The sequence below is a fragment of the Gorilla gorilla genome, chromosome 11 (assembly GCF_029281585.2).
Source record: "Gorilla gorilla gorilla isolate KB3781 chromosome 11, NHGRI_mGorGor1-v2.1_pri, whole genome shotgun sequence".
Lineage (NCBI taxonomy): Eukaryota > Metazoa > Chordata > Mammalia > Primates > Hominidae > Gorilla > Gorilla gorilla.
In genome coordinates this window covers 98,708,608-98,722,972 of record NC_073235.2, presented here as the reverse complement: position 1 = coordinate 98,722,972, position 14,365 = coordinate 98,708,608, and the positions used below count along the sequence as shown (strand labels likewise).

Sequence of the window (14,365 nt, the reverse complement as noted above, 5' to 3'; positions counted from 1 at the left end):
TAAGTATATGCAAATATTAAAATGTTTCTATACAAATATATATTTTTATATATATATATATATTTTTTTTTATTTTTTTTCCATAATTTGAGGCCAGCAGGGGGAGATGTTGCCTGCCACATCAGGCTGTGGGGAAAAGCAGCTAGGATAGATGGACTCATTCATTGCCCTTTGGTCCATGTCCTCCATCTCTCCTGCTTATGAACAGGAGGGCTGGGCTCTGTTGATCACTGGGGTCCTCCCTAATCAGTCATCGTGCCTGTGCTTACTTCCACCTGCCTTTGTATATATTTCTCAGAAATAGCTTTTTACAAAAAAAAAAAAATGCTCCTCTTGCAGTCAGAGGTTACACATTGTAGGTGCAACAGAAGCCTATGCCCCTGGGCACCAACTTCCCTTTTCCATCCTTCTGAGCATTCTTCCGTTACCTCTTCCAATAACCAAAATATTCAAATATATTAATCAAAATGCTGCTCTCCCCCTTTGTCAGAGGGGATGTTGCTTAGTTACAACATTTTAAAAAATCTTGTATGACGTTCTAAAACATTAAATAACATTTCAAGATGAAAACTCCCACTCAGAGTGGAACATTCCGTTATTTTTAGGGGCAGGAATCTTCACTGATGTCCTGCTGAAGGATCCAGCTAGTTTTCATCCCTACGCAAACCACTCCTCATTCTGTCCAGGACTGTTTTCCTCTCTAGTGACCAGCCTGTGTGTGTGGTTTTGTAATGGGTGATCTGTGGAAATCCCCTCAGCTTTTTGCTCCTGTGACACACAGCTCTGTAGCACTGGTGGGAGTGGGGGAATTGGATCATGCCCACAAAATCTGCTTTTGTGCAATTCGAGATACATTGATCTTAGTTTCAGGGATTCTACTTTGTCATCTTGGTTGGAGATTTTTGTTATAGCAAGGAATAAAGTAACACCCAAAATGGGTCAGCTAGCAAAATTGGCATGATTATCATCATCCTCCAAAAAAAATAAGCAGTCACATTTTTTTAATCTCATTGTCTGTTACCTAGTCGACTATTAAAACCTTAGGAAAAGAAGATGGCATCCTAACTTGAGACAGAGTTAGGGGAAGATATCTTATAAAAATGCACTTCTCTCTGTGGAAAAAATGGCCTGCTCACTCGCTAACCATTGATTTGATCTGTGAGGTGCTGCCTGTAGACAGAGCCATGGATGTTTGCTTCCCCAGCATGAAGAGTGTGATACCAATGAGCTCATGTCCAAAGAATTCAATCCCCATGCATGTTACCACACTTTATTCTGCTCGGACCGTCCTCGTGCACACTACTTAGCTTTGTTCTTGCAGACTACATGCTATTGGTCTTGGAAAAAAGCAAGTGGGAGAGTAAAGTTTGCTCAGATCTGTCCAGCTATTACTATTTCAGAAATAACCAGTAATCTATGTTTGTGTTCAGGAAAGTCATTTGCAGAAGAGTTCTCAGGGAGGCAAAGTAATAGGAAAGCTAGAATTCCTGCGTAGGTCATCTCGCCATTCTTCAAACCCAGCATGCTTCATCTGTGCCTCCCTGCTTTTGCCACTCCTTAACTCTCTCCAGCCCCATTTTGCTCATCCATTAGACCTGTTTTTTCCATGACACCTTTCTGACTCCACCATGTCCTCTCTCATCTTCTCTACGCTCTCTATGCTGTTCGACCTGGTGCTCTACCTTTTTAGTGTGTGTCTTCTGTATTTTGCCATGCCTGTGATTGGCATCTCAGCAGCTACACTACAGAACACCCACTAGACCAGAAACCTTTCCTTGATTCCCTTGCACTGTCTGGCACATTGCTTCCTGGCCATGTGCTGTGGCAGGTACGTAGTAAAAATCTTCTGGCCGATGATGCTTATTAAATTATGAATTATTGGATAGTGACTCACATAAATAATATAAGGACTCAATATTTTTACCCCATAACAACTTTTGTTTTTTTGAGATTTAGTATTTGGTCATTGGTAGGAAGAGTGTAATGATATAAATTCCTGGAAGAGGATTTTTCTTCAGTTATATCTTTCTCTTAAAATAAGGAAACCAAAGACCCTGCAGGAGGCCATTTGGTACAGTCGAGAAAGTCAGTGAAAGATGAACTTCCCTTAGGGAAATACATTGAGCAGCCCCACTTTAATAGTCCTGGTGACTCATTTGAGAGAGAGGGACTCCCTCCCGTAGCCTAGGATTCTGCCTCCAGGGCCTGCCCATCAGCATCCTTGCATATTTAGAACGACACCTTGGGAAAAATGCATCTCGCAGTGACACTTCAGTGAGTCAGACGCTTTGTATACACAGAAATTCCAGTGGCTGTAGGTTTATCTTTAACACAGTTTGGTTTCATGCTTTGGAATTGTAGTTACTTTCCAAAAACCATAATTGGCATTTGTATTACTTTCTATCAAAGTGGAATTATCAGAAAAAAATGTATGAAATGTGTGGATTGCCACAAGCTGTGAGATATAGACATCAGTTGTTTGTAGACTTGATCCCTGTCTACTGGGTGTATTTAAATGACTTGGAAAATTAAAATAATATAAATTTCCAGATCCTGTCACTAGAGAATCTACTACAGTATACTTCCATGCTTTGTTAGACTGCTTTTCCTCTATTTCCATTGAGAGCTACAGTCAATGTAGATAGAGGTTATGAGTGAAGGCTTTGGAATCAGACAGCTCGGGTTTGAGTCCTGACTCTCATTTCTTATCTGTCTGACCTACAGCAAACCTCAACATCTCATCTGTAATATGGGGAAAGGAATTTCTGCCTCCCAAGGTTCTGTGAGGGTTCACTAACAACATGAACGTGAGACATAACGTTGTGGCACATTAAGGAGCACCGCAATAAATGCCAGCTAGCCCCATTCTTATCGCTACACTATTTCTATTTTGGCGTGTTGTTTTGGTGCATCATTTTTCTGATATGTTCAAGAGGTTACAAAGTTTTGGAGGAGCATATAAAATCAAACAGAAATTGATGTAATCTGTTGGTGCTTAGTGGAAAAAAGAGGTCATTCAGAGTCATGAGTGGGATTCCCTGAGAGGTGGTATGGTGGATTTCCACAGCTGATTCCTACATGACTTGTTTCACTGTTTAAATTACTGTTTTCTCCAATTGCTTTGCAGCGGAGATAAAAATCTGTTTTAAATATTACCACGGCATTAGTGGAGCCCTGCGAGCCACGACCCCCTGCATCACCGTGAAGAACCCAGCTGTGATGGTGAGTGCCCCTCGCTGCCAGCTTCCTTGTGAGATCCATGCTGGGTCTTGATTTCTATTTTTGCCTGTGCGGCCCTGACAGGGTTATGAGGAACAATGAAAAAGGAAACACATAACAGTGTGGGCACTGTTATAGGAAAGGAAATAGCTTACAAGGTTGGCACACCTGAATCCCTAATTCGAATCAGTGGAAACTTAGTCTGGGTGACCAGTTGGTAGGAAAGAGTGGCATTGCATCTTATGTGAATTTTAACCATTTAAATTATGGGTGATTTACATGCCAGTCAACTCAAGGAGCCGTTGCTCGGAAGGGAGTCTAAGTTGGCAGTCACAAATGCACTGTTTTCCTTAAGATCTTAGTGCTGGTTCCTTCTCAGTGCTGAGTTTGGATCTAGTGTCTAGAGATACGGCTCATATTTTGGGTAAAATGTGGCCACTCAATGGAAGTCAACTTCTTTAACTTCAGAAGTTGACTTCAGAAGTCAGGCCTTCAGTTGAAGAAACAGATATCTAATTTACTTTTGTAGGAAACTTGTTGTGTTGGACTTTTGAAAGAAAGCCTGCCCATTTCCAACATGGCAATTTTGTGATTTTTTAAATTTTATTTTAGAATCTAACAGTCTCACAATACACAGCTACACTGTATATGGGTGGTTGGACTCAGATGGTTTGGGGAGATTCTTAGAGTCCAAGATATGTAAATTACTTCAGTTTTAATTAGTCATTACTAAAAATGAGGTCATGAAAGCATAGAAAAAATACTGACTCCTATGACATAGAATCTTTACAACATTGTATGTGTGGGTGTATGTGTATATACACATTTATAGATGCTTGCATTTTTGGAAACAGGCAAGTAGTCAGGTTGAAATTCAGAAAGCAGTCTTTGCAAATGGCACTTTAAAATTGTTCAGACTCACCCTATGCTGTCTCTGATAGTGCTTGTAACTCTGTATCAAGCAGTATTTCCCTCTCATCTTTTCATTTAAACAAATATTCATTAAATGTCTGCTAAGTACTAAGCATTGTGCCACCACTACAGATGAAATAATGAAGAAAAACGCCATCATTGATCTCGTAGGTCTGGTGCAGAAGAGAGACATCAATCAAATATTATATTTATTTGAGTGATAATTGTATGAGAGGGAGCAAAATGGGGCAAGAGAGCATGTTCTATGTAGTAGGATTTGTCCTGATCAGGAAATTCCTGGAAGGCTTACCTGAAGGTGTGTCCGAGAGACAAGTTCAAGAATGAATAGAAGTTTTATAGGTGAAGAGGGAGGGAAGAGCGTTGCAGGCAGAGGGAATAGTGTGTGCAAAATCCTCAACATCTAAGTACTCTGCTCACATTAGAATTATATTTGAGTTTCCATTGTAGTAAACATAGTGTGGAACATAAAAGAGAAGCCTACATTTACTGTATAAGACTTTGAAGGTCACAAAAAGAATAGCTATTGTTGATTACAAAGTCTGCCATGTCACATAGTAAGCACTGGAACAGACTTTAGTTAATTTTCTAAAAAAGGAAAGTTACAAAACTAGAAGAGTGGGGCTGTTTTTAATTAAATCGTTAAAAAAATCATTGTGTCTGAAATTAGACAACAGCTTCCAAACATGATTAAGCATTTTCTGGATTTAGATTTTTTTAGACTTGAGCAATTTCAGTATTTAGATATCATTGAAGGCAGTGGGAGTTTACGGTTTGTTGAACACTGATCTTATTCCATTGATTTTTGCATTGAGATTGCTCTGTCAAAGCCTGTGGATAGTTTGGAGGTAATTTGCTTCAAACAGGTTTCAGAGCATCTTGAAAGTGTCACAGATACAACACTGGCAATCAGTATAGTGTATTTTGGTTCAGAGACTGAATAATGCAATGGGTCGTTAATCGATTTCTGACCAAGCTTGAGACAGTTTGGTCTGTGTCCAAAATTGAAAGGCTGTACCTCATGGGCACCTCATTTTGGGGATCAGGACTATGTTTCTATAATAGCATGATGGTCATCTAGGTATATGACATATGTTTAGTTATGTGACTGATTAACATCCTTGATACTTACAAATCCCACTTAGTACAATTATACCATGGCCAGATACAAAGAATAGACCTGGAAGATGTAATTGAGAAACTCCACAGGGAAGGAAATGAGCTGTCATGCTAATCATGTGGTCTCTTTTCTCACATATCCTATTGCAATGAATTGAAGATTAAAAAAAAAAAAGGGGACCTCTCTGTCATTTGTATTTTGTTTTCATTGTCATTCATCAGCATACACAGTGATATGTGTCTCAGATACTTGGAACAGGAAATCTTTCGGCTTCAGGGACAAATTAAGGCTGCCATTACTCACTACCATGTATTGTTTCAACACTTGGTTGACGTTCTTATTTCTGGATTTTCCTGGAATGAATCTATGGAGTGAGTTTATTTTAAAGCCAGTCTCTAAACATTGAGTTGCAGATGTGTTTATTATCCCTAATATCCCTGCATCTAGTGGTAATGCCTGGTTTTTCCTGGCTTTATTGTAATGAATGATAAAAATTGAATTATTTGGATATGATTTCAGATGAGCATTTTGCCAGAGTTGTTGTTCAGGACACTTTTTCTGTGAAGTCTTTGAGAATTGTTTCAGGAAGCCTTTTGCCAGAGGGTGAATTACATTTGAAAAATGAGAATTAGAGGACATTTTCTTTCATTTCTCATAATTTCTTATACTTTTCAAATAGGTTTTAAATGAAGACAGGTTATGAATTGTTTCAGCCTCATTAAACTCATTTAGCACAAATATCCATAGCTGACAGAGATGTGTTTTGAGGGGTGGCACATCTTACTGGGGCATGTGGCCCATTTGCAGAGAGGCCGCAGTTTCTAGGATATCTTCCTGTGCCCAGGCACAGAAGGAATGGCAGGTTACCGAGGGTGTGTCTCAGTCGTAGTCCAGCGTAGTGTGTGGTGAAAGCAGGATGAGATGGCCACAGCAGTTAGTTCTCTGGCCAGTGTACTGCTGCCTCTGCCCTAGTTAATCTGGAAATGCTGAGTCAGAGGAGTGCAATACAATATAATAAACCACACATGTTTGTTGAGAGCCAACTCTATGACCCAGGAATTGGATCTATAGATGGAAGGAAATACAGATACCTGGATGGACCCTGGTGTGTTGCAGAGGACATGTGAAGCAATCAGGATGCAGTTAAGTGGCACGCAAAATAGTTTGACTAAGGTACAGGAGTTACAGTGGAGACAGTAGAAATTTATACTTCAAAATTTGAATGGAATTTCTCAACTTTGCTTGGATTAGTGATGGCTTTTATCTCCTGGGGATGTATGATTTTTATAGGAGTGTGGGGAATGCAGCAAAGATAAAGGGGAGAAAGAGTTTAAAAAAAACAATCAGACCTGGACAGTAGTTAAGTAGTAAAAGCAAATTCAAATCACAAACTATTGCATTAGGGGAAAAGAGAACTCAATATAGAATTGGCTCAATTCCAGATACAACAAGGGAAAGTGGGGGTTAGTAGCCAAGAAGCAGGGTTGGAGTGGAGGGATTGGCAGATGGAAATTTACCAAGAGCTTAGGGGTATTCTTGTTAAACTGACCTAACAGAATTCTTGCTGATGGCAGGGCCAGAGTGATCAGATATCACATGGAGGATGGTGGGAGATGAGGAGTTTGATCTGATATCAAGGGTGATCACATATTGAGGGTGGGGATTGATTCTAAACTGACTTACCAGGGATTTTGCTAAGACTAAACTCTATAAGGATGGAGATAAAAGCCCAAGGCCTGCCTAGTTGAGCAGAGAGCTCCAAAGAGCCTGAGTAAAGTTTGCTCAAGGAAATAATCTTTGTCAGAAGAATTTAATCTAAACTTCAGAATTAAAATGTGGTTCTATTTCCCACATTTGGGTATATTCTGCCTTCAATTCTGTTGACTTCTTTTGACTTATTTTGCAGAGTAATATGAAGGTTTTTCTTCCTAATGTACCACAAATTGTGCATTAATTGTACATAATTTGAGAGAAAGGTCTAAATTTGCTAGGTGGTTTATAAATTACTGGCTTCTTGTGAGGTATAATTTACTCAAAAGCTTTCAGGAAAAGGTTATCAGTATAATAGCACTGCAAATTCTTATTATTGCTAATTATAGTAGCATGTGCCATGTACCTGCAGCACAATAGAACACAAGCCTACAAGGGAGATAGGACTCCATGTGGATTTTCAGAAATACTTGATGAGAGAGGTTAATTCTGTATATATGGGTAGGTCTGATATAATTCAATTGTTTTGTTTATTCTAGGTTTTCCTAACAAATCTGAAGGAACTTGATGTTTGGTTTTTAACTAAAGAGAATATTTAATATAGTAATAGTAATATATTTACTACAAATCAACTATATTCTTATCAAAGGGGAAAAAAGACATAGTTTGATTCATAGTTATTGGAAATTTTGAAGTTTATATATTTTTTTATTTGTGGTAAGGATTAAATTTTAGACTTTCCTCCAAGAATCAGCATTTGTGTCTCTGTTCCAAGATTGGGAAATGAAAGGACACATGATACAATACCTGTTTGATGCAAAAATCATTGCATTTAGGAACATACATGGTTTCCTAGTCAGATCCAGTGGCATCATATGCTTCTGAAACTTCAGATGCGTGTTTTTTCTTTTCAGATGGGGGCAGAAGGCATGGAGGGAGGTGCTTCAGGAAACCTGCATTCTCGAAAACTCGTTAGCTTTACATTGTCAGGTAAGAATGTCTTTAAACGTGACATCCAGTTTGAAAGTGTACAGTTTCGAAGGTATGAATAGTCACTTCTTTCTACAGACTTTCGTATATGATATGATGATATGTGAACTAGTTTTGGGGGGTCATACTTCTGAAAATTCAAGTATATCTCTTACCATGATAAATTAATTGTTAATATACATTCAGAAATTATTTCTTCTACCAAGTTTTCTGGCGATAGTCTATATAACTATGTATAGTTACTTTAAGAAAAACTGTAACATAATGTGCTAACCTCACTGAGGAGCTTTGATTATTGAAAATAATTTATTCTTACTTCAGCTAGAGAAAGGAAAAATTTGAAGACTGGAAAACAAAAGCCAATATACTTCTTTATCTGTGGAGGAATACACATACAAATTGGAAAGTGGATAAGCCAATTATTTTTGGCTTGTTTTCTGATTAGTAAAATGTTCAAATTGCTTGTATGTTTACCATACAAGTAAAGCACGGCTTTTCAAGTTATGAGACAAGACTCATTTCCAGTTTGTAAGTTTGATTTAGTTAAAATCAGTAACTGAAAAAAAAAGAATAATGTCAGAGTTTACCACGAAAGGGATTGTTTTTGGGTAAAGCATCAATTTATATAAACTGAAAATTTTCATATACAATAATATACATCCCTATATTTATGTGTAGTAGGTTGCAGTGTAAAATGTATTTCATACATAGGACACTGTCGAAAAAGTTTGAAGGGCACTGATTTTAGAAAATAAATTGGTAGTCATAAAGTCAAGAATAAGAAAATCCATATTTGAAATAGACTTTTAAAACAGATAACTATGCTACAATACATGGAAAATAAAGTCTAATGGATCTCCTTCACTGGAATATGTTTTGTTTTCATTTTTCTGTAGTTGTAGTACTTCCAAAATTTAAATTAGATCCACTTTTCTTGATTGCAAAAAACAAGCAAACAAACAAAAAACATGTTGTGAGAGTGAGCGTTAAAAGACCTGATCCTGAAACAGACTCTTCCACAACGCATAATTACCACATATGACTAAAGTGTACGCATCAGTTCATTGCTGGCCCATGGCCTTCTGAGTATCTGTGCTTGGTTTTGCATGTTTCTCCTTTTCCCATATGAGCTTGCTTTTTTGCTTTGCTTCCCTGGTGAATTTCAGCAGCTGTAAACTAGTGACTTATGGTTCAAATTTGGCTAATAAATTTGTTTTGTTAGGAACCATCAGGGTTTAAAAAATATCTAGGTTTGCAGAAGGGCACTAAAAATAACCACTGCCTGTGGTACTATCTCCCTACCCCTCTTATCTGCCTGTTTCCTAAAAACATTTTGGCTGGACACCTGTGCTTTAAACCTTCACGGTACTGAGGGTCTGAAGCTACTAAAATCCCTGGTGACAGGCAGGAAACAATTTGTTGACCCTGATAGCTCAGAAAATTTAGAGTATGACCACACCATGGGTTTCTTGTTTTTGTTTTTTTAATTTACAGGTAAAAAAAATTTTTTTTATGGTGTACAGCATGATGTTTTGATATAAACCATGGGTTTCTTAGTTTAAAATTATTACCCTATGCTTTTAGGTGATCCGTATCATTCTAAGCATGACACACACTTATTGGTTTTGACTCCAGATGGGATGTTATTAACTGACTATGTGAGAATGACCATCTGCAAGTTAAAAATCCTAGGGCATTTTCCTAAAAAGTAGGAAGTAAGCTTTGAGGCACAGCCAAATGCTTCTTCCTTACACATTTCTTCCAGCATCGCACCTCTATTCACATGGAGGCTAGCTACCTAACATCTGTTTTATTTCTTACCATATAGCCAGACATTTGCAGACAGTGTACAGAAATGACTAGGAGCTGAAACCAATTCTATAATGTTAATTCTAAAAATTAATCTGGTTGTAGCATACTAACAGCGGATGATAATATTTATCTCAGAAAATTTAAGCACTGTAGAATGGCTGCCTACAAATGTTCCACTCTTGATTATCTATGGATAGGTAGGGGCACAAATACTTGAATTTTATGGCTAAAATTAAAAATGTATTTTCATTAATATTTTAAACATGCTGCAAATAAGGCTTTACTTAGGATATTTAACACGTCAAACCTTTGTGACTTTGAGTCCTTCTTTGGCCTATTATATGGTGTGGATATTTGTGAGCAATAGCATATGTAAAAGACAAAAAAGAGAAAAGATCAGAAATGAGATGGATAAAGGGAACTGAACAATCAGATTAAAAATCATTGGTAGTTTATTGTATTTATTAAGGAAGATTTATTTGTACAATGTCCCATTGTGGAAAAATTTTGTATCAGGCTTATCTAACGGTTATATTATTTATCGCAGTGACTTAATTGTCTGGTGGAATGCTTTTTGTTCAAAGGAATATTTTTTGTGAATGATTTAGCTCTGTCAGACCTTGTGGCATTATTCATTTCTGTCTATGTTACTCTTTATTAACTACAAAGAGGTCCCTTTTTTGGGCATAGATTTAATATATAAAGAATATCATTCTTCTGTCTGGGTTCAAGGGCAACATAATCAAGAAAGGCAAGAAAATGAATGTGGCAATTGCCTTTTCTTCTCAAAGCTGTTCCCTGCTGAAGAAAGCCAAGTGAAAGTAGCATCATTAAACTGACAGTAAGATGCAAATTCTGCATTTAATAATGAGTACATAGTTTATGAAGTGTCAGGGATGGGGACTGCAAGGCTAATGAGATTATGGCAGCCTCTCTGAAGTGCCTATCTAGTTCTTTACCCGTCTTTTCCTTCTCCTACTGGTTTTCAGATCAAAGATCTTGCTATATATTTCATGCAGTGTTCTCAATGCGCAGTGGCTCACGCCTGTAATCCCAGCACTTTGGGAGGCAGAGGTGGGCAGGTCATGAGGTCAGGAGATCAAGACCATCCTGGCCAACATGGTGAAACCCCATCTCTACTAAAAATACAAAAATTCGCTGGGTGCGGTGGTACGTGCCTGTAATCCCAGCTACTCAGGAGGCTGAGGTATGAGAATCACCTGAACCCAGGAGGCAGAGGTTGCAGTGAGCCAAGATCACACCACAGCACTCCAGCCTGGCGACACAGCGAGACTCTGTCTCAAAAAAAAAAAAAAATTGCTCTTAGTTTAATTTTTAAATATTTGCAGATATATTAAACTTTCCGCCTCTACTGCCAGGTATGTGTCATTAGACATTTCTGGAGTGTTTTCAGCACATGAACCTGGGCCATGAATTCTTGTGGGCCACTGGTGAGCCACCTCCTGGGAGCACTCCTTCGAGAATACGGTTCTATGGGAAATTTCAGGCCAATTCTATTTTTCTAAGAAAGACCTTGTATTTCAGGAATGGGCTTGTGTGGGATGACCCTGGTGACCTCCTATAATTTAAGAGTCACTATCCAGGATCTGGTTGCCAGCTAATCTGGGTAATTCAAAGGTCTTTGGAGGTTCAGGGGCCATATGCAGAATTTCTCTCTGAACCACAGTGTTCAGAACCTCCCTAGATTAATCTTCCAGCATTTTCTGAGATGATTTAGCTCCCAGGCCTATCTTATTCAAACTGATATTCTCAGAAATGTTGAAGACTCAGTGGAGCCAGCTTTATTTCCTGACATGTTTGTGTCTCTTAGCCTGACCATGGAAAAACATACAGTCTCCTCACTAAATGGACTTGGGCTAGGACTTTTAGTAGCATATAGTGTGAAACAGCAATTTGTGAATCTAAGGTGAGTTATAGGACATTCTTCAAATATTTAAGTTACTTTACTGGCTATTTAAAATAGCAGGTAGCACTTACATTTCAGAAAACATTTCTCCTAACATTCATCATATTTATGGAATATATATGACATTTTAAATGTGGTACAAATGGATATATGCTCTGATGTTTCATCTCCAATCAAACTTAGTTCTATGTATATGTAGAAGATTCATTTTTCTCTCATGAAGGAACATGTTTTTCAGTGAACTGCTTACTCAGTATTTCCCTCAAGACATTGTCTGAAATTCTGGTTGCCGAATTACATTGCCCTAGGAAAAAGGTGGTGAAGATGCACATGTTGGAATCAAAAGAGTTCCCAGGAAAAGTCAGTTTAGGGATGTGAGGTGGTGCTAAAGGTTTGGCTTCACTTTTGCGGCCTGTTAGGTGACCCCTCTGCTGAAATTACTACCATAACCCATTTGTCTTCACTTATCTAAGCAATCATAGTGTGAATAACTGCTATTGTGTTACAGAGTCGTTTCTGTTTAGAGCCTCCTGTGTGTTTATTTAAGAACAAATTATCTTTGAGCTGCTTGTTCTAATCAGGACATATGGATCCTTCCTTCTTCTGTCCCTTGTTCTCTCCCTTCCTCCTTTCTTTCCTCCCTCCCTCCTGCTTTCTCTTTGTCCCTCCCTCCTTCTCCCTCTTTCTTTAAAGATCTTAGGGCAGTTGGGCTAAAGAAAGGGATGTTCTTCAATCCTGACCCTTATCTTAAGATGTCAATTCAGCCAGGAAAGAAGAGCAGTTTCCCCACCTGTGCCCACCATGGGCAGGAGAGACGGTCTACTATCATCAGTAACACCACCAATCCAATTTGGCACCGAGAGGTAAGATGATCCTCGGGGATCTCCTACTTGATGGTGAGGAAGTCAGCCCAGTGTCTCTCTTTCCTCAAGACTTTTGCATCCCTCAGGTTGTTTATGAAGTGTCTAGGGGTTCTACTGGGAAGGGGTACAATGAGAATGAGCTATTCCCATCTCTCCAGAGCCAGGTCTAGGGTAAGACAAATGAAGCTGTCACATCAGGGGAACAATTTAAGGAGCCTCCAAAAAACTCAATTGTTAAAGTAAAGATCTTAATGCGTTTTTTTAACTCACAGTTAATGCAAAAAATTCATAATGAATAAAATATGAACATTTAAAATAAGGACAGGAGCAGTAACATTGCCTTGTAGAGTCATAGTGGGGCCTGAGGCAAGAGGAAAAATCAGCAATACTGATCTTGTTTTATTTAAAATTTTGATATTTTGTTGTAGCATACATTTAGTACAAATTAAAGGAATTTCTCTCTCTGCGGGCTTTGGCAAATGTTTTATGAATTTCTAGAGTTTTGTTAATTAGATGAGCCATTCAAGGAGTCATCATCCTGAGTGAAGCCAGATTGTGTTGATGGTATTTTAGACTTCCTCACAGCTACAGTATGCTACCAGTCATCTTAGTGCACCATATCAGTGAAATCAAGCAAAGGGTTTTCTCATTTGAACTACGGAAAGTCAAAGAATGAACAAATAGACACTTCTTATCTAGTGAGCAAAGCTTGAGCTCTCCCTCCATTTCTTGGAGATCTGAGGCATGTTTTACATAACTAGTGTGAAAATCTTTCTGGGCTGGCATAGGAGTTACACAGTTAATTAGATCATACCCTAAATATTTAATGACAACAATATGTTCTAACAGTGTTGTAGAAATATTTAATTGGAGAGAGGTATATCAGGGGATCTAAAACCGATTGCAGAAAAGATATAGCTATCTGAGACTTGCCAACACAGCAAGGCATTTCTCCTGGGCAGTTCCTATGGTTTTAGATATTGACTATTGCTTGTATTCTTCTTACACTTGGTTTAAGAAACTACTAATGATCTCATCATTGTAAAAAAAAAAAAAAAACTCTTAAGGGCATGCCACTTAGTCTAATGCATTTCAAAGCCTAGAAGAAATAAAAATATATCTCAATATGATTCTAGAAAGCACATAATAGATATGATAATGAAACAAGCAGTAACTATTTTCCTAACATTTTAAATTTGCAAAGTTTTTGACCATGTCACCAGTGCAAGCCTGAAAGGGAGGCACGAAGGATGAGATTATTATGTCTTCATTTTGGTGATTAAGAAATTGAAGCTTAAAGTGTTTATGGGACTAGCTATTCAGAGACAGAAGTGGGGCTTAAACTCGGCTTTTTTATTCTAAGCAAGTACTTTTTTCCGTTAAGCAGACTGCCAAATTGCTTGGCCCTTTGGAAAACATTAATTGTTAGGACTAGATAAACCTAGAGGCACCTAAGTGAAAAGTTGGCTTACACTATTCACATCGCTATAGTTGCATGGATACTGTCAGGGAAGCAGTGAAATAATTTAGGTTAGATTCCTGGCACCATCATTTACTTATCCTGAGATTCTCATCTTTAAAAAGAAAGTTACATCGTTGTAAAGATAAAGTGAAGATAATATATGTAAAAGTCTCTGTGAGTAAAGCTCTTCATATTTATTTTATATCCTTATTAATGTCTGATCCAAATTTCCCCAGTGGCATTCTTAAAATGAAAACAACAAAAGCTATCTTAACCTCATACTTTTATTTTTCTGTCCCAGAAGAAATGACCCTGTATGCCTTTTAAACTTA

At 38.0% G+C, this 14,365-nt stretch overlaps 1 protein-coding gene across 12 annotated transcripts in view; it reads left to right on the top strand.

Annotated features, from left to right (window-relative positions):
• Positions 1-14,365, top strand: part of HECW2 (HECT, C2 and WW domain containing E3 ubiquitin protein ligase 2) — a 393,499-nt gene that overhangs the window by 250,227 nt on the left and 128,907 nt on the right. For all 12 annotated transcript variants that reach the window (XM_055379315.2, XM_055379323.2, XM_063695060.1 and 9 more), the window contains 3 exons: positions 3,128-3,222; positions 7,894-7,969; positions 12,402-12,571. In XM_055379315.2, coding sequence (XP_055235290.1) covers positions 3,128-3,222; positions 7,894-7,969; positions 12,402-12,571 — 341 coding nt within the window. The remainder of the gene's footprint in view (positions 1-3,127; positions 3,223-7,893; positions 7,970-12,401; positions 12,572-14,365) is intronic.